The sequence below is a fragment of the Chlamydotis macqueenii genome, chromosome 1 (genome assembly GCF_036417535.1).
Source record: "Chlamydotis macqueenii isolate bChlMac1 chromosome 1, bChlMac1.mat, whole genome shotgun sequence".
NCBI lineage: Eukaryota > Metazoa > Chordata > Aves > Otidiformes > Otididae > Chlamydotis > Chlamydotis macqueenii.
Window position 1 is genome coordinate 145,551,416 of NC_141556.1, and position 21,371 is coordinate 145,572,786.

General features: G+C 37.8%; 1 protein-coding gene across 1 annotated transcript in view; it reads left to right on the top strand.

The window, feature by feature from the left end:
- Positions 1–21,371, top strand: part of TMEM131 (transmembrane protein 131) — a 106,461-nt gene that overhangs the window by 15,904 nt on the left and 69,186 nt on the right. Inside the window, exons 2-3 of the mRNA XM_086769093.1 lie at positions 4,506–4,567; positions 18,086–18,126. Of these exons, the coding sequence (XP_086625219.1) occupies positions 4,506–4,567; positions 18,086–18,126 (103 nt within the window). The remainder of the gene's footprint in view (positions 1–4,505; positions 4,568–18,085; positions 18,127–21,371) is intronic.

The window sequence follows — 21,371 nt, forward strand, 5'->3', positions numbered from 1 at the left end:
CTTTTTCTGGTATCTTTTAGAGGCTTTTCATCAAAAAACTGACTTAGGCAAAGAAGTTGCATTTTAAAGGCTGTAAATTGAAAACAGAAAATGAAACTTACAGAATTTTTAACGTTTGCTGTTGCTTATCACTTCTGTTAATAGTGACCTGCTGTCTGAAAAGAGGAAACCAGGATACCCAAGCTAGAAGCTGGGAAAAATTGACCCTCAAATCACTTCATATCCTAGTAGTGAGAGTGCCTGAAATTATCATGGATTCTTGTGAATCTGCTAAACTTGCTTCTTGTGGGCACTTGGAAGGATAGAGGTTTTCTGATGAGAGGGATCTGTACACAAGAACCCTTTCTTAGAAGAAAATATTCTGTTCAGCAGAGATCAGGAGGAAAGGAGACTGTGATTCTTCTGGCCTTGAAATCTGTGGATGTGTGTCTTCATCCTTTTCCTTCTTTGGGCCATGTACATGCTAATCACATTTAAAGTTTGACTAGTAACTATTATAATCAGACTTCAGGGCTTCAATTGCCTGTAGGGTCAGGAAGAAATTATTTTCCTGATGTGCGATTTGGCTTCTTGGCTGCTGATCAGTGCAGTGGCGGATCCCACTGTGACAGCTGAAGTGCTTCCTACCCCAAATGTTACGTTGTGCCCCTTTCATAGCAGTTGCCGGTCATGTGGCAGGGGTGACCGAAATGGCACAGTCCGCAGTTCTTAGTTGGCTGCAGGTTACTATTCCAGAGCATGAAAGTATTTGCTACAGTATTAGACTGATAATGGAGCATGATGGTATCAGCCCAGACTTTGGGAAGAAGTATTTCCAGGATAAATTGTTGGGGACTTTGCAGAAACAGTCACATCCTCTGTAGCATGGGGAATGGTTCACGTAATAAAGCATGCCCAAGTGATCTCATACTTAATTGCTTGCAGAGTCTTTTGGCATTGGTAACAACCTGGTCTCTATCGGAGACAGACGTATTTTGTGTAAAAGGACAGAAAATACTATTTTTGGACTTGCACTGCAGAGGTTTGTGAACTTACTTAGCTCAGGTAGTACAAGTGCAAATGGTGAGCAACTGCTTCTAATTCTGGAATAGAAGCAGTTTCATTTCAGTCGTCTTCATTTCACTTTGAAGAAGCCTTTGTCCTCTCTGTGGTCCATATTGGACAGTTTAGGAGCTGCTCTTACAGGGATTTGGGTGATTCTTTATGACTCGCCAGTGGAGCTTTTTTAAAATGTAATTGACTTTGCCTCATTTGAATGAGGTGACTCGTTGCTGCATCCTGAATTGAGAGTCTGAGAAGTCAGTTGAAAAAACAAGCTTTCATCTCACCAAGGTGTATGTATTACTTGTCACTTGTCACTTCCTTGCTTTGATGAACCGATAAAGTAGAAACAAAGGCTTGAAAGTTAGTCTAAAACAAAGTAAAAGGTATAACCACAGAAACTTCTTCAAAGCCTGAGTTGAGATGCAACTGCTGCGAAATGGCCAGAAGCCAGGCTTTGCAGCGCGACTGACTTCACCTGGCGCTAACTGTCATCTGCTCTCTGAAAACATTTCTTAAATGATACAGTGATGAATGTCACTTCTATGTAACAGTGTCATCCACTCAAAATGTTCCGTAACATCTGTTGCTTTGTTCATAAGGTGAAATAACTGCAGAGTGGCTGAGAAAGTGTTTGGGGTTTACAGAAGGGCTGCCTGTGTTCAAGCTGCTTGGGCTTTGGCTCGTTTCTGTGAGCTTGTGTGTGTGCTGTCCTTCTGGAGGAATTGCTGCTACTTTCTGCTCTTTGTACCTACAGTGTATTATATGTAAAATATGGGGGAAAAAAGCCTCAGGAAAATATTAAGAATTAGTAGTTTTATGTAAAAACATACATTTGAAGAAAAAACTGTGTGTTTTACTGGTCCATCATAGATTATGAATATAAAATCTGTTTTCTAATGAATTTTTTGTTTGTGCCTGATGTCGCAGGCAAGTTCTGTGTATTCTTTCTTTCCAGAGCAGAAAGCTAGAAGACGAAAGAATGCCAAAAAGCCCAAACTGAGAAGTGCAATTCTTTTTGAATGCTAGGAAGGTGCACTCTTATTGATTTTTTTTTTTTAAGTGTGCTTTTATTAGATTGCATTTGTTAAACTTGCAATAAATAAAATACATGAGAAAGCATAATTTCGTTCTGGATTTGTCGCTAAGTTAAAAATTGAGAATTTTCACTATGTATAACTCATCTGTAATCTGGGGTTTTTTTTGCACAGGGGATAGGTATGACATTTCCATGAAATCATAATTAACTGTCATCCTTTGCTTTTTAACATAACATATCAAAGCTTCATTTTCTTCCTTCTTGTGTTGCCATTCACTTATAGATTTTTGAGTGGTTGTAAAGACAAAATTAAACAGTGACTTGAATGTCTTACGTATGTATTGCTGGTTAAATTGGCAAGAGTTCATTTGTTCGTTGTTTCTAAGATTAAACTTTAAACTGATAGACCTGCTCCAGCAATTTAAGTTTTAAAAGCCCAAATCTTCATAAGCTGTAGAACTTGATCTCGTAACAGCTGTTTAAATGCTGTTTTGTTTTGTTTTAATATCTTCCCCTATGTTCTGTATAGTTCTTCAATATAAATGATTGACCAAACCGCCAGTTCTTGGATTAAGGATGACTTTTGTTTGTTTCGAAAAGTATTATAAGGTAATAACAATAAATACACCTAAAAAGTTTTCCAAGATATTGCTGACATGACTGACTAGTACCACTCATGCCAATGTTAGTATTGCAGGACATGCATATTGTTTAGAATCTGAGCCTTCCCTTCCCATCTATGGTGACTTTCACACTTCTACATGAGCTGGGTTCTCAGCCAGTGTCGGTAGATGTTAGAGTTCTCAGATATAGTAAGTTGAAAAGTAATTGTATAAAATTTTGTTGTTTGGGGATTTTGTTTGGTTGTTTCTCTGCATACCAAAAAAAAAAAAAAGACTTCTGGAGAGGACAGCAACAATCTTTGTTTTATGTTAACTTTTACTTTTGGTCATATGAAAGCAAGGTTGTGAAGTTTATATGTTTTAGGAGAAGGTATCAGGTGCAGAATGAGATGTGCAAAGAGTGATATGTTAAGTAGCAGATTGAATTTTGGGTGTTGAGTGACGTGTCACTAGTGCAGCCAGTGAGGAAATGCTTGGGATAAATATGTGTCAAAAAGTGTTTCTCTCTGTGGTAGGTGCCTTTGCTCCTGTCTACCAAGAGTATTTTTTTCTTATTTTTACTTTCTGAGAGTAATGTAACTTTTTCTTTTAAAACATTACAGAGACAAATGGCAATATTGGTGTGACCTTATAATAATTGTTCTTGCTAGACCACTGACCTTCAAAGTGGGAGATGAAGGTTTAAATACCCTTTTTCAGACTGGGATACGAATTCCATCTTCCAGAAGCACACACTGTGCTTCTGTGTGCTGAGAAATCTTTAACTTCTTCCTGTTAGAGTTGCTCCTGTTTGCAAAAAGAGATGTGTGTTCTCACGCTCTAAACTTCATCCAGCTGAATGGTGAAGGCAGTCGTGGAAGAAGGTGGTAGTGGATGAGTTAGTTATAGGGATATATATAATTTTTTTTTTAAATAAAATTTTATAGTTTGATATTATTACTGTATTTTATCCTGAAGACCTGCTTTGTGTGTGTGAGTAGTCTTTGTGGTCTTTTGGAGAGAAAAACGTAGACCTCTTTGAACTTTTCTTTCCTCTTTAACTCATTTTCATTCTTGTACAGATTATTGTACTGTACAGGAAGGGCAATGCCCTTATTTCTTTGTCTTTAAAAGAAAGTAGCATTCCCTACATTTTGAGAGGAATTGAAGAACAATTGCCTGACCAAACATGTAGAGGAAATGAGTGGAGGAGGATTGCTTAATTTGACGATCCTATATGTGACTGAGGCATGAACTTTTCATTCAGTTTAGTCATTTGGTACAAACACTTCTAAACTGTTTCAAAATCTATATTACCATCAAGTTGGATAGAGCTGTTGCCACATTGAGGATTAGGGAGCAGTGACCAAGGCTTTCCAGATGCACAGTTAAGATTGTAGGTGTATAAATGAAACTGAAATTCCATTTGTAAGTGTCAGAATTCATTGTGGGCTTAGATGCATTAGACTCAGTTGTTTAGGTACCCAGTCAGTCATATTGGTTGAAGTACTGAGTTAGCTTGGTGCAGCCAGTCTTTTTAGGCAACCTAGAGAGGAAGTTGTTCAAGTTTTTTATGCCAAAAGACTGATTTGTGAAGTCTGTACTTAAAATATGAACACATTGTAATTGGAGCTCTCAGAGGAAAATTAGTGTCACAGATTTGTGTTTGGTATTTTGTTAGACTCTACATTGTTATTTTGGGTTGTCATAGCTGTATCTACAAAATTAGGTACAGCAGATTTTAGATGTTTAAGTTGCTATTTTTAATTTAATAGCAAAATGTTTTTCTGTTAAGTAACTTAGTTCTTTGTTTTCCTTTGCAGCTTTCATCCAGTCGGATGGCATAATAGAAATGCTACGTTTTGATGAAGGAGACCTATTGCAGGTATGTAGTCAGAGAAAATCATCTGAACTAGCAATGTTTTATCTTATTTTTGATTGCTGCTTTTTGAAACATAGGGGTGAGTGTACTTTTGATAATAAGCAAGCATCGAACTTCAGTCCAGACAACTTTTGGACCTTCTAGAGTTATTTTCAACAGTAGCTTTGATGTTTCCTGCGGTTCTGGTTCCTTGATCTTTTGTGTTGGGAAACTGATGGAGTTTACCACAGGTTCTGTCTGGCCTGTTTGTCTAAGTTTTTTTTTCCCTTAAAAAAAACTGAGGGATTCATCATGTTTAAGACTCATCTTCTTGTAGATTTGGAATACAATCGTATAGCACAAGTAGAATGACTGAGGAGCGTTGCAAGGTTCCCAAATGTAAAGGTAGCCCTTGGGACCAAGTCACCACTGGGTTTATAGAAAGTTGAAATTACTGCGGTGAGGTAATTGCTGTTGCAAATATGGATTTTTCAAGTCTAATCTTGCTATTCTTGTCAACTTTCTTTTGGCATAAGTGAAAACAGACAAGAACTTTAAAGAATATGTGCTGATATTTTGAGATGGTGGTAGTAGATGGGATGAGATGAAGACATAGCAACATGGCTTGATACTTCAGAGCTACATAGTTCTGAAGTTCTGTTGACTTGAATTTCATATGTGTGCATTTTGTGGGTTGTATTTTTGTTGAGAATATATTTTGTGAAAATTCCTTGGTGATGTTAGTCTTGGTAGTTGAGAAGGAGGAGAGGAGAAAGAAGAAAGCAATTAATTGTTTAAATGATAAGAACAGATTGCATATGACTGTGTTTAACTTCGTTAGTTACTGGTGTAGTGCTTGATTTACAGTTCCTACCTCCTATCTAAATCTATCAGAGTCAACAAATGTAAAGACTGTGTAGTTCTGGACTCATGACAATATTACTTGTTTGAGATTTATGAAGTATTTTTTCTTTTTCCCTCCTCCCAACTTACCTGAAATGTTTGGGGTTTTTTGTTTGATCTTTGGGTTTTTTTTCATTCTTCCACTGCTTGGTCCTTAATGTAAGTCAAGAATAGTTTATTACAGATTTTAAGATTATAAAGTTCAAGGATAAGATCCTTCAAAATGATCTAAACTGATAACACACAAAAAAAAAACCCCACCAAAACTGTTGCAGTTAAAAAAAAAAACAAAACCAAAACCCCAACAACAACAAAAAAAACCCCAAAACAGTAAGCAAGCAAACAAAAAAGCCCCAGGTTCCTCATTAAACAGTTGTTTAGATGTCATGTGCTAAACACATTCTCATAATGGATATCTATGTAGGCTTATTTTGGACATATAGAGTAGAATAGTGAAAGTTTTCCATGTAGTTGTTACAGTCTCAATTATTGCAATTTTTGACTCGGAATATTTCTTTAACTTGCATGGAGATACCACATACCAGTATAAATATAAGATTAAAAAATCACTAGGCTTAGTTTCTTTTCTTTTACATACTCTGTTAGAATATATTTTATTTGACAAGAGTGGTTTAATAAAAATGACAGACAGGTGTTGGCCAGCTTTTTAAGATAAAAATGATGTAGTCAAATTCACTTATCTACATTTTAGGTGTTCCCCCCCCCCCAGGTTATCTTTTTTAATAGATTAAAATTAATCTTACAGATCTGAAAGTATTTATTTATTTTAGGACTGTAGTAATTGCTGTAGTTCTCAGGACTAGAAAGTAATGGTGCTGCTGTGAACCACCTCAATAATTCATACAAAGATGGAAAAGTAAAACAGATTGTTAATCATTCCAACTATATTGCAAGATGCAACAGAGACAGGAAAATTAGTTTAAATATTACAGTGGGACAAAGTCAAGCAATTCTTGGTGTTGCACTGTAAACTTTGCAGTGCTTTGATTTGCCTTTGGCTGCCACTTATCCTACTACACTGCCAAATATTTGATTTAAAACAAAGCAAGAGAGACAAAATGTCTAATAAATGGTTTATATGTTTTATATTGTGGTTGTGGCTCTTAAGCCAAAAATACCTATGTAAGTTCCTTTTAATCAGAATGATACAGCATGTTTTCTCTAGCTTACAATTTGTTTTATTCATGTAGATTTTAATATGGTGACCTCTTGTGACTACTTACGGCAATTAAAAAATAAAACCAAAGCAAATACCTTGTTGTAAAAACAGATTTACATCTTGTGAACAGCAGTTACTGAAGTTTTAAACCTACTATGATGTCATTGAATGTTTCTCTCTTAGGCTTTCTCTAAGTTTTCACAACTGTTTGTTCATTGTAGGTCATCTATCATTACAGAACAAATACCATGATGTAGTAGTAACTTATGTTGTCTAATGTTATGTCACCTTCAGGTGATTTTTTTAATATGTATATACAAATAACCATTTCAGTGCCTAAAGTGATTAATAATCATTAGGGATTATTGACATCTCATTGCTATTAGAGTGTATCATCTTGATACTTTTTTTTTTTACTTATTTGGACTAAGTGGAACACTTGTGTTACAAAACCACTGCACACAACCGCATTTTAGGACTTTTGTTGTAAAACTGACTTAAAATAGTTATTTATTGAAAGAGTGTAAATCTTTAAATATTTAAGTAAAAAACCCTTGCATGTATGTCGTAGTTCAGCCCCGATCGGACCAGACTATGCAGTCTCTGTCTCACTCCCCCCACCTTCCGAGAGAACAGGGGGAGAAAATATAAGGAAAAACGGCTCGAGGTTTGAGATACGGACAGGGAGAAATCCTTAAAGTTACCGTCACGGGCAAAACAGACTCGACTTGGGGAAAACTATTCATTTATTACTACAAACAGCAGGATAATGAGACAGCGAACAAGATAACCTCCATCCACCCCTCCCTCTTCCCAAGCTTAACATTATCTCTACTACCTTCCCTCCCCGAGCGGCACAGGGGGAAAGAGGGAATGGGGGTTGCAGTCAGTTCATCATATGTTGTTTCACGCCGCTGCTTCATGGTCGGGGGAAGAACTCCTCACATTCCTCCCCTGCTCCAGCGTGGGGTCCCTCCCACGGGCCACAGTCCTTTGTGGAACTGCTCCGGCGTGGGTCATCTCTTCCACGGGTGCAGTCTCTCCAGAACAGCTGTCCCAGCGGGCCCTCCACGGGCCACAGCTGCCTTCAGGCATCCACCTCCCCCGGTATGGGGTCCTTCACGGGCTCCAAGTGGATCTCTGCTCCTCCGTGGACCTCCATGGGCTGCAGGGGGACAACCTGCTCCACCATGGTTGTCACCACAGGCTGCAGGGGAATCTTGGCCAGGAGCCGCATTACTCCTCCCCCTCCTTCTTCACTGACCTTGGTGTCTGCAGCCGTTCCTCACAACAGGCTGGTAGGTGTCTCTCAGGATCTTTTTTTACATCTTATTCACTTCTCATCTCCTCTCCACTTCTTGCAGCCGGGCTGGACCGAGTCGGGCCCAGTCGTCTGCCTGGCGAGAGGCCAGAGGGTGAGGCCTGCAAGGCCCATGAGGCCTGCGCCTCCCCCTCTGCGCCTCTGCCCCCGCTCAGCTTCTTCACATCTTCTCTTCTCTCTCTTTTTTTTCTATTTTCCCATTCTTAAATACGTTATCGCAGAGGCGTCATCACGAGACATTCTGCTACCAATCGGCTCGGCCTTGGCCAGCAGTGGGTCCGCCCTAGGCCTGGCCAAGTCCACTGAACAAAGGGGAGCGACTTCTAGCAGTTTCCTACAGAAGCTACCACCTTAGGCCCCCCCTTACTAACAAAACCACGACAATGTAGTAAAAGTAAACTGGCAATGGAAATTTCATTAGTTCGTGCTAATGGATAACTGTAGCAAAAGAGAGACTGTACTTCTTGGGTGTGGAATTGCAGTATGTGAATTAGAAAGTGGTACACCATGCAGCTTTGCCCTCTGTCTTAACAGAGCAAAAGTGAGAATTTTATTCTTTAGTATACATGTTTAGATTAAAGGTTTATATCTGGATAAATCTATGCTACTTCTGCCCATGAATTAAATTACAATAATGAGATAATTTCCTAATTCTCTCTGTTCTTCCCATGAATCAGTCCCCTTAAGGACTCAGCACCTCTTTGACCTGTTCAAATAATTTATTTAAATCCTGAACATAGATTGTATTCATGTAAATTGTCCATTGCTCAATGCAATGTAGGGCTTGGATTTTTCTTTAATAGCGGGCTGTTTGCAGAGGTCTATATAATTGGTTGGTACTTCAGAGAGTCATAGATTTGTTTGGTTGGAATGGATCTCAGGAGGTCACCTGTACTTTCTTCACGTAGGGTTGTGTGTAGATGGACTAACCTTGACAGATACTTGACTTTCCTGCTCTTAAAGCCTCTGGAGAAGTAACTTTCACAGATTTCCTTAAGTTCATATTTATTTCATGCCTAAGCTGATTTTGCTGCTTCTTTTATCTCCAATACGTATTCAGTTGGTTTTTTGTTAACTTTTTTTTTTCCCTCTTCATAATGATAACTTTTTACTAAAAGACACCTATAGCTTCTTCATGCAAATTTTTAAAAACACCATGTAACTTTCCTTACCTGATTTTTGTTTGTCTACACACTACTTAAAGCATAGCATTTAATCAGGATGTTAGTACTTCAGGCTTTGAGAAAGGACAGAGTAGTTGCTTGCTTGTGTAATAACACTTGTTCTAGTAATTCCAAAATTAGTTGTAAATTTCTGACAGCATTTTGTTTGCTCATATAGTTTGTATGCTCTCCAGACACATTCTTTTCTTTAGTATACCACCACTTGGTCGTTTATTCCCAATTTTAGATTTGAGCTCTCCTTCAAGGGAACTTCACCTTGTCAGTGTCAGGCCATCTCCTCCATGCGTCCTGATTATTTGAATCTTTGTCCAGACCTGACAAATGCTTCAAGCCCCTGATGATGATGTCATCTGCAAATGTTAGGAGTGCTGAAATAAACTACAAATCTTACTTTTAATAAAGATCCTTCCATGTTAAGCCAACATACTGTCTCACTTTCTGAGGACTTTGTTTTTGAAAAGTGAATAGTAAAGTAAAATTTATTTTTCAGAGCAAAGTTTTCATTTGCTTTTAGTTCATAAAGGACTGTTTCCCATGTCATTCTGTTTATTCTGAGAGCTAATGTTTTCCTGCACAATGTAGTTGGGGGCACTATTTTTGAGAGTGAGCGATCTTCTATTCTGACTAAAAGTACTTGTGCTTATGTAGTAGTATTTTTAAAGCAGTGTATTGCTACAAAGAAAAGGAAAATTGTAAGACTCTTCAGCCAAATTCTCTTAGTGTGAATCACTGCACTTAGCCTTGCTGCAGTAATCACAGGTGTATGAAATGCTTTTTTTCAGATGAACTCCTAGAAGTTATTTTCCTGATACTTATTGATTTGCAGAATAGCTAAAATAGGCGAAAAAAAAAACCTGTGTGGTTATATATACTTAATGCGTATTTGCTGTCCTTGTTCATAAACTACTGTAAACTGCTAATCACAGAAGCTGGTAATGAGAATTACGATGGTCCTAAATGTCAGATAGACAGAACTTTAGCATGACTTGCAGTGGCTTTGCAACGAGGAAGTTACAGGACTGAGTTGGATGTGTGGGAATCAGTAATGCTGATCTCTTACTGGAGGAATTTTAGTGTTTTCTGCGTGAGCTTAACTTCATTCCATATGACACAGTAAAGAAGTTTCTTAACAGAAATGGCAACCATTTGGTTCTGGTATATCACCAGTAGTGTTTTCAGGGTGCAAATTTAAATGTATTTTTTTATTATGTCAGGTTTTCATATTGTTTGTTGACTTTTTAAAGTTTTGATATTACCTGCATTACTATCCGCACAAACTGCTAAAATACAGACTGCATAAGTAGGCAGTAAGGTGGCTGGACCATTGACCTTGATGAGTGTACAGTACAAGGTTCAGCTGGCAGTCAGTTACCCGTGATGGAGCTTGATACTGAGGACAATACTGCTTACTGTCTTCATTAGCAGTCTGGATGATGGTGGGGAGAATACTCTCAGTAAGTTGGCAGATGCTTCCAAATGGGGCACAGCTGCTATTCAGAGGGGCTTTGGCAAGCTGACAGGAACCTCATGACACTCAGCTAAGGCAAATGCAAGTCCTGCACCTGGGAGAGAATTATCCTGGGTAACAGGACAGGCTGGGTATTGACTGGCTAGACAGCAGTGCTGCAGGAAAGACTTGGGGAATCCTGGTAGACAACAAGTTGAACGTAAGTTAGCTATGCACCACTGTAGCAAAGGCGGCTGCCGGCCTACTGAACTATATAAACAAATGTGGAGCCAGCAGATAAGGGATATGATTTCTACCTCCCTTAAGCATTTGTGGGGCTGCAGCTTAACTTCTCACTGGAGAACTGTGTCCAGTCAGGGCTACCCAGGGCAAGGAAGGCAGTGACATACTGGAGCAAGCACAGCAGAGGGATACCAGGATGACCAGGGGCTGGAATGCTTCTCATGTGAGGATGTGTTTCTTCAGCCTTTAGAAGAGAAGACCAAGGGGAAAACTAATTGCTGTGGGCAGCACAGAGTTGACAGGAGCCTGATTTTTCATTATGCACAGTGGAAGGATGTGAAGCTTTGGACATACATTTCAACATGGGGCATTCCAAACTCATGTAAGAAAAAAAAAAACTTTTAAACTTGAGAGTGGTCAAACACTGGACTAGGTTACTCACGTAAGTTGTAGAATTTCTGTTGTTGGAGATAGTCAGAACTCAATGGCACAAAGCTATGAGTGCCGTGCACTAGCTAGACCTCCCCTGAGCAAGGTTTGACTAGATGGCCTCTGGAGCTTCCTTACAATGCATATGGTTTTACAGAAGAACAAAAGCCATCCCAGTTCACTGCCATTGCTTGTGAGCAGCTGAAATCCTGCTGCTGCTCAGGGAAAAAAAAAAGGCAATTTCTTCTTCTCGTACAGGAAGAATTGCCATCCCCGGGCTTTAGTTTAAAAACAATTAATTGATGCCCAGGAGTAAGTGACTGTTGCATCAGCTAAAGTCAACTGATGTTTTTATTTCCTTATGTGAGTTAGGGTCATGAAAGAGTATGGCAAGAATGACTCAGTTCAGTCCACTTTCAGCTACCTCCCAGATTACAGCATTCATTCTTTTCATTACCTTAAGCAAGATATTCATCATTAATTGTGTTTATTTTAATTATCCTACTTATTAGCATAGAGCTCCTGAATGCAGCAATGAAGATTTAAGCTACCACCTGCGTATCAGTTTTGTAGCTGTCTCTCAGCCTTTAGTTGCAAGCAGCACATAGCTTTTCTACAAGAAGGAACCATTCTTACTATAAAACAACAATATGTGAAATGTTCATACAGAATTAAAACTGGAAGACTCTTTTAAATTAATGTGGATATTCTTGTGCAGGAATACGGAAAGCTTTGGTTATGGAGAATTTTGGTAACATTAAAGAGACGTACTTGGTGTCCAGAAACCTTAGGTCTTAATTGAGAGGACCTCCCTGCCCACCCCTCACTGCCATCCTTGTTTAAGATGTAAGGGCTTTAATTCAGTTGCTTAAACGTAAGGGTGCTATTTGAGTTGTCCTGGCCTATCCCAGACACCTACGTGGTCCTGGCAGGTATGGCACAGGGCATAGGAGAAACTGTATGCCCTTCTGGATGTCAGTCTGAGACCAGGCAGGTTGCCCTAAGACGTTAATCTCAAGTAGCAACAGATGCCTATGTTTAGATGACTGAATGTAGTACTAGGTAATATGACCTCTTACCTAGAAGTGAAGAATAGCTATTATAACAAATTGGTGAGATACTAAAATTAACCTGTTTGGGTTTTTTGTTGTGTTTTTTTTTAATGGGATTTTTTTGTCTTCTGGCTAAAGCTAACAGCCACAGGTACGTCTTCAGAGACAGGCTTCAGACTGACTGTAAGGTCTGATTTTTGATTCTCCATGGGCGTGAGATTGTTGTCTGGTATTATTCCACAACTGTACTGAGTCTGCAAGGTGTGCTTTCAGGTGCAGATTCTCTGTGGAATCTTTCTTGAGGATATGAGCTTCTGGAGAGAAATTGCTGTAAGTCTTGGCTGACTGACTGCCTTCAAATTTTCTCACTGTGTGCAAGTTGTCTCAAGATCTTTATTCTGAAAGCCCTTTGGTTTATAGTTTAATCCTTCTAGGGTTATATAAGAGATAAATTAAGGCATGTAACTGTTAGTAGCAGCAGCCTAAATGCATATGCTGTCTTTAAATTTAAAAAAAAAAAAAAAAATTCCTATATCCCCGGGACTTGAACGCAGCCTTTTGGGTGGGAGGATTATAAACCTCCAGTGCTAGTAAAAGGGCTGATTTTTTCCCTCTCCCGCTTCTTTTTCCCACTCAGTTGTATACTTCAAATTTCTTTTGTGCTGGTCTTAGTTTTTGTTGTTAGACAATCAATTGGATCAGGAAATTAATCCAATTGAATTTCTCTTCCCCAGAACTTAGCTTATTATGTCTCTTGAAGTACTAGTAGTATGCACATGCAGCCTTTTTCCTGATCTATACATGGCAAGATAGTATTTTGTTATTTGTAATACTTCTCTCATACACATAAGATTTAATAAAATTTTCCTAGAAATCATATTTTGCTAATGCTGCTCTATTACAGATGTATCCTTTACAGGAGAAAAGAATGAACTGTATTTATTAAAAAGCATATTTTTATTTATCTTTACCTGATAAACTGGCAGTATTCAAGAAAACCTACACTTTAAATATGGATTGATCTTGTACATGGTTTTAGTTCTTGGCATTTATGTTTGACAGTTTTGTGCAGTTACATAAGAAAAAGAGCATGCCAGACTGCAGCACAGTAGGCCTGCAATTTTACTTGAAGATCAAATGGGAAAAAAAAATAGAACATGCAACTGAACATGTTTGTATGATTTTGTTTACTGCACAAACTTGAAAGATTGATGTGTAATAAAAATGAGTGGTAATTATAGAAACTGCCACATGAGATTTATTTTTGGTTTAGTTCCATGATGCTATAGTTGATGAGCTGCTGAAATTGGTATGCTATTTCTTTGCTCTTGATTGACCTTGATAAAAAAAAAAGAAGAAAAAAGCCAAATGAAAAGCCTAAAAAAAAAAACCTAAACAAAAGCAACACAACAAAATATCCACAAAAAACCTCAAACAAACCAAAAAGTGAACAACCCTCTGTTCAAAACACAAAGTGTCGTTGAAATGAATTTGTCTTTTTACTTGTATTTGACAGATGTCTGAAAGCAAAAACAAGGCTTTTCCTTGTAAGTGTGACTCTTTAGTGGATTTTTGCTCTTAAATATATTTCAGATGTATGATGCCCTACCAAAGTGATTTGTGATTTTAAACTTTACGTGCAGATACAAGACTGATATTTTCATAGCAAATCTGTGATTTCGGAACACAGAAGGGAAAACTTGAGTGTATGATCAGCCAGAGAGTTTAACTCCCAACAGTTATCTACAGCCATGGCTATCTAGTACTTCAGCTGTTGTCAGTTAAGGATATTTCCATTTGTTTCTATATTTTTCTGGAGTTAGATTTGGTAGTTAATTAATTAGTTTTCCACTGCCCTCTGTCTAAAAGTTGGCCTGGGTGGGGTTTTAGACTAAGACTAATATTAGGGATATTGACTATCAGTTACAATGCTTAAGAGTACAGATAACAAATAATTTTGTCTACCAAATAATTTAAAACTTAACAGAACATGCTGTCTTCTTAGAGCCAAAGCTAGTTGTCAAGGATGGGGCAGTGTTGGTAGTGACTGTTTTGGTTACCCTGTCATGGGATCTGAACCTGCTAGCTCCATCATCTGACTGTCAGGTAACTGCTTGTAATTTCATTTTGTGCTTTAGTTATGTTTTTAAAGAAAAGTCAATTACTGAAAGGAAGGTTGTATTCAATTGTAGTGGATAATGTACTTTCAAGGACATTGGTAAGGAATACAGGGTGTTTTGTACATCTTTTAACTTCACAGAGTAAGTTTGGTTGTTGTCGTGGTTTAACCCCAGCTGGCAACTCAGCCCCATCCAGCTGCTCTCACACTCCTCCCCCGTGGGATGGAGGCAAGTATCGGAAGGGTGAAAGTGAGAAAACTCGCGGGTTGAGATAAAACCAGTTTAATGGGTAAAGCAAAAGCCACGTGCAAGGAAAGTAAAAGAAGGAATTCATTCACTGCTTCCCATCGGCAGGCAGGGGTTCAGCCAACTCCAGGAAGGCAGGGCACCATCACCCGTAACGGTGACTTGGGAAGTCAAATGCCATCATTCTGAACATCCTCCCCTTCCTCTTCCTTCCCCCAGCTTTTTATTCTGAGCACGATGTCATAGGGTGTAGGATATCCCTCTGGTCAGTGGGGTCAGCTGTCCTGGCTGTGTCCCCTCCCAACTCCTTGTGCACCCTCACCCTTCTCGCTGGGGGGTGGAAACAGAAAAGGCCTTGAGGCTGGGTGAGCACTGCTCAGCAAAAGCTAAAACATCCCTGTGTTGCCAATGCTGTTCTCAGCACAAATCCAAAACACAGCCCCATACTGGCTACTGTGGAGAAAATTAACTCTGTCCCACCCAAACCAGTGCAGTTATATAACAATATTTACAGGAACACTGTCTCAGCAGTTCTTGGTCGGCTCCGTCCAGTGGGCAGGAAAGTCAGTGGTGTGATTGCAGAGCATGGAACAATGGAACTGGCGAAATCAGGAAAAGAACGGCTTTGAATGACTGTGCTGTAGTGAAAAAGAGATGCAGCTGTTTGGTAGGAGGAATAGCAGATGATGTCAGTTAGTAAACACTAAAAATGGATTTGGGTCATTTTTGGGTACATCTGCATTACTGATTTTATTACATAGATCTTCAGATCCAAAACTTCTTCACCATCAACACTTGGAATATACTGCTTGCTGTGTGCATCAGAGACGTGCAGAAAGCTTGTAAATGCTGAGACTTACTGAGCAATTTATGTTAGCCTAGATCAGTGGTAGCTGGCTGTAGCAAAGACCAGCGTGCCTCTTGGCTGCAGTCAGATAACTCAGGCTGTTTAGTCCTTACACGCAGGCACTGGTCTCTTTCTGCTGAGTAGGCTGTGCAGCATCTCTTGCAGAACCCTGAGAGCCAAGTGTAGTCTGATGTGCTTTTAGAGAGAACGGGTACATCTGCAAGCTGTAGGCAATAGTTACATAGTTTAAATTAAAAAAAAAAAAAAAAAAAAAGAAAATTGGAAAGGCAGATAATGATTCATGGTTGTCAGATTTATGATAGAAAAGGAGAGAATAAGTACGTGTAATTATAAGTAGCTGTTTGAAGCTTATTAAAACCATTTTAAAAATACTCAAGCAATATGTGTTTTCTGCAGAGCTTATGCTATTATGAACTAGAGCTTAATGTTTTGAACAAGTGCTTGTTTGGAGTGTTAAACCAGCCTTTGACAGCACAGGTCCTTTTTGGATGGAGAGAACTTTGATTCAGTTTCCTATCTATTTTCTAGGTTGTGAAATTAATAAGTAGCAGTTTAAAACTGGGAGGTTTGCTCTCACTTTTCCAGTCTGATGCAAAAGTAAGATGTGGAAGGCAGAGATCTGTTTTTTTTTTTCTGATTAAATTCTTTAGATTTTGGAACTAATCAATTAACGTTTTAGGGAGTGCTTCCTAGGAAATTTTAGGTACAGAACATTTTGTATCTTAGGCAGTCATAAACAAAAACTGATTTTAAATTTCTACTTCCTTCATTTTAATTGAATTTCTCTTACTATTCTGAAGCTATTCACTATGGATTTTAAGTACTTTTACTGGAAATACAAAAATGGAGGGTGACATCGGAAATCGAGAAGCCGAACTAAAAGCTTATCAGTGTGAGAGTAGTGTACCTGAGCTAGGAAGACTTAATGGGAAGATTGGCAAGCCAGTGTATTTTAATGAAAAGTAAGAAATGCCCTGTTTTCCAAATTATGGTACAAATGTAATAGATAAGTTTAAATGAAAGCTTGCTGAGTTTAAATGAAAACTTGCTGATTTTTAAATTAGAATAAAGTTGGCAATATGAACCAAACTATCTCTTAGCATTCTGTTCAGTCAGGAAAAACTGCACTGATCATGCTGTACTGCAAAATATAGTTTTATGTGAACACCTTTCTCCTGCAGCATCCCTTTAGCAAGGCAGTCTGCTAGTTGATGCTCTGCCTAGACATTTAAAGTTGGAAATATCTCTTAGTAACTTGAGGATTTTAGCTTTGTTTTACGATGGTAAATAATACACTTCTGGCTTTCTTTGGTTTAATATAAATTGCAGTGTCAATTAACCAAATAATTTCATTTTAAATCTGAAACACTACTTAGATTTACAGTCCAGAATTGATCCTTGACATGAATCAAAGATCAACGTTTGTGGACTAAGTGATTTAATAGTAATATTTCAAAGAACTGTCTCCAAAAAGCAAAATAAAATATAGGTTCTTTTATTAGAGGAATTTTTAAGTAAAGAATTAAAAAAAAAATAAGAAAAAAAACTTTTGTCTTAGATAAAAGAAGGAAAGAAAGTGTAATGTGTAGCTGAAATACAAATCAGTGAGTTGCCCAGCAAGGGACTTGATATTAGTTCTGAAAGGAGGTATGAGAAATTCACATTCCCTTTGCAAACAAATGATGTCCTTGTACTGGAGGTGAACTGTATCAGATGAGCCAAGGTGCATCATAGACTTTATTAGACCTATAAGCTTTCTTCCTGCTCCCAAAAGATAAGTATTGACTTTGGCCATGAAATGCCTTTAAGAGAAGCACTGCAATCCTAAATTTGGTCACCAAATCCTATGGGAGGACAAAAGTTTTCAAAGTTAGGTATGTTTTAGTGTTAGCTGTATCAGGAGGCATTCCATATGCAGCCTTTTAAACTAGTTGGGGTTTCTTAGAGAAGGATAAACTAGTTGGAATTTCCTAGACAACCTCACCTCCTTGCTTTCAGGTAATTAATGGTAATGTCCAGCAGTGTGGTAGTAAAGGTATGAATAATAGAGGCTAGAAGATCATTAGCAGGGAAGGAGATGAAGTTTCCTAATCAAATGAAGATTATAGTGTTCTTTTTCTAGTTCGTTAAATTATACTGGTGAGATAATTGCTTGACTATTATTTGGTTTATATGCTTTCTTTGTCATTTTTCTTACACATATACTTGCTTTTTCTTTTGCTCCCTACAATGTTATATTTTCCTGGACTCCTCTCAGTTTTAGGTTGTTAAGTTGCTGCTTGTCTTTCAGTCTGTAGGAGTTCCTGCCACTGCAACTGACTGCAGTTCTTGTCCAGGGCCAAATAGTCTTTTGGTAGAGGCTTAATTTCTTTAAGTAATTAATTGGGAAAAAAAAACAATTTACATTTTCTGCTCCAGATCAGAACTTCTCCTTTTGTCTTTCAAAATCTGGTCTAACTTTTTACAGAATCTGGGTTTTTTTTTTTCCCCCCACAGGAACCATAATGCTGTCAGTGTCTTAAATTTTAAATTATTATTTTCTTTTACAGACTGAGACAACGATAGGCCTCAGTTCATATCAACAGAAAAGGTAAGCATGATTTTCTAAAATTTTAATACAGCCATCCTATTGCAAGATTTGTCGTATTTTTCAGAAGAACAGTAAAGTTTTAATATAAACAAGATCAAATACAAATAGTGTAATTTTTTAATTATTTGTCTCATACAGAGGAAATGTAAACTAAAATATGAAACAATTTTTAATATTGGACAGCGAAATCACTTCACATATGATATAAGAAATGGAAGCATTCTTTCATTCACTTTGCAATGTATACTATGGAGTACTTCTGTGCAAATAAAGAGGGAGGAGACTGAGACTCTGCTTGTAGATTTTTATTATTTTTTTTTTAATAATTTTACCGAAGTTTTATTGAGAAAGGAGTGGGTTTGTTTACCTGCTTCAGAAGTTCTTGGGGTCCTTTTGAAGAAAAACTTGATGTTACTTTTGATAGATTCTTCCACATCCCTCTGTCCTTCTCCCCCTGAAGACGTAATCTATTATCAAAGACCTTTGCATGTTTAGTATCTGAGAAAGAAAAGGAATGGCCTGTTTTTTTCCCTAGTCCCTATTTTTTTCTCTCAGGACTCCTCAGATATTCCTGTGTATTTAATGACTACATTGAACAGTAATAATGAAGCTTGTTTCTTATACAATAGTATTCAACAAACTGTTGTGTAAAGCTTAGCTTATTTTCAGTAAATATACCTAGATTTTTCTCCAGGACTGTTTCCATTTCCTTCTGAGAAAATCTAGTAAAAGGACTATTCTTTTTTCATTTCAGATGAGTATGCAAAAAGTTCTTATTTTACAATGTGTATGGTTGCTTAAACATGGACTTAAGAGCATTTTCTTTGCGACAAGTTTTGAAAAAACTTGGGGGAAAAAAACCAACATTTTTTTATTTTACACTTAAAAACCTTGATCCTATTTGTATCACTTGCCACTAGTCTCTGCTGCCTTCTGATTAGGTACAGGCCTAGATCTTGGAATGCGAATCTTCTGAATTGTATGAAAATACTGTAGACTTTGGTTTACCTAATACTAGGTTTCTAAGTATACTTGGAGTTCAGTGGGGGGGAAAAGTGAACATGAAGGTGCTGAACCATCTTATGAGGATGTGGCAGGTCTTTCACTCCAGGTGAAATTAAAACATAAATTCACATTATCTTTATTGTGGTAATGTAAAAGGGAAGAGTTAATATTTTGTATTGAAATCAGGCAGTTACTTCATATTTTGTTCTGAAGCTGGAGGCGATTTGTGTATTTTGGTAATGTGAATTTTGTCAAACTTGTATTATGTGAACTTCTCATTTGCTTTTTAATTTAAAAAGTTTAGCTTAGTCATTTGGCATAAAACTTGAAACTTTGTGGTAACGAACCTTCCCTGAATCTCGTCTTTCCCCTTCCCCAGCAATGGAGGCTTCTCTCTGTCCTTCAGGACTTCTGCCCATTTATTTTTCATCTGCAAAGTCCCACAAATTAAGCTTTCCACTTGGTGCTTTTACTAAACTATTTGTTTTCTACTTGCCTGTTAACATTGGATTAAGCAAGCAGAGTATGCATTTCACTAACCTGCTATCATAAATAATCACTTCCAAAGATGTATTCAGTACTAATTTCTGTGTTAACCACTTACACGTACTATATATACACCTCCATGTGTGTAACTGTACTGTGATAGGAGAATGAGTTACCACAGGTGAAGTTACCGTGCATTTAGAGTTACCTAAATTCAATTTCACTGGTTGCTGTAATCACACAAATCATAATATTTTGGTCAAGATAAAATAATTTTTTTTTTTTTTAAAGATCAAATGCACTTTAAACACTTTGTTTACTCTGAGCTTTCCCTATTTTGCTGGCTTAAACTGCTTATGTGAAGCCCTGCTCTCATTACCCTATAGTGGGCTTAAACTTTGCGCAGCAGCAAAGGAATCTCTTAAATTTCATTGTTGAAGTCCTCCTGTATGTTGAAAGATAAATAAGGTGATCCTTAACGGTTCAAGAAAACACAATCAAAACAAAAGATTACAGAGCAGTATAACTAATATTAACTTCCAAACCCTCTATTTCCAAGTTGTGTTCTTCCCTGTCATGGTTTGTAATATTAAATCAACTGGACTTCTGGTCATTCATAACTCAAACAACATGAGTGGTTTAAGATGCTAGTACCCCAGTTGTTGTTTACCTGTCCTTCCTGCCAAGGATTCTCTCTCCTGTGACAGAGAAAGTGAATATGGGTGCCTGTGGCTCAGCTGCTGCAGTTCATGGTCCAGTGACTTATTTTACCCTGCCAGCGATGATGGGTTTGTACATGGATTGTGAACTGGAGCTGCTGTGCTGTGGGTATTTGTTGCATTCTTCTACGAGCTGTTCGGGGATTGCAAAATGGTAGAGGACACAGCTGTAGACAGGAGCTTAAACAGCTGTAGCTGTGTGCTGCAGTATGTCAGGCAGATTGCAAGTATGAAAACATGAGTTTAGGAATGACAATTGAACTGAGAATTGTGATTCATGTATTCTATGCCTTGGGTAGAGTCAGACTTTATGGAGATAGTTTAAATGGAATAGTATCTTGTTTAAATTATTGACTCTCAATGGCAGAAAGAAGATACCTTTATTGGGACCCAGGGATTATGTGCAATTTTTTTTTTATCTCCCAGGATACAATTGAATTGGTGGTCCTTGAGAATGAGACTGGATTAGATGTGCTTCCAGGATTTTTTTATTTTAATTTCTCATCTAAGAAGGTTGTTTTCTATGTGTGAAATTGCTGTCTTCTAGAGTATGTTCTAATAAAACATCAGTTGATGGATTTGAAAAACCTCTAGGTTTGCCAGGAGAAGTAGTCCATTCAGCTTTAGAGCACTGGTCTATTTGGGGTTCACAATGTGATAAAGATCTGCATCGCAAACTCTTTGATGCCATATTACAATGTAAACACCCAATTTGTTGTCTGTCTGTTTCTCTCTCTCTCTCTGTCATTATTGGTTTCACAAGAATTTTTCTTTCAAGTATTTTTCTAAGTGATTTTTCTTTTCCAGTGGCATTGCTAAAAACTCTAGGTTTCTGGTCCACGTGCTTAACTTCTCTAGATGACTTGTCTTTCATTGTCCTTATTAGAGAGTATAATATCTCCTTCTTGGTATAGCTTGCAGATATTTCTTCCCTATCTAGACAGTTTATTCAGTTCTTTGATCTACTTTTTAACACTAATTGGAAGGAGGGAAATGAACTAGCCGTTTAATTTGTTTTGTTCTTGCCCATGGTCG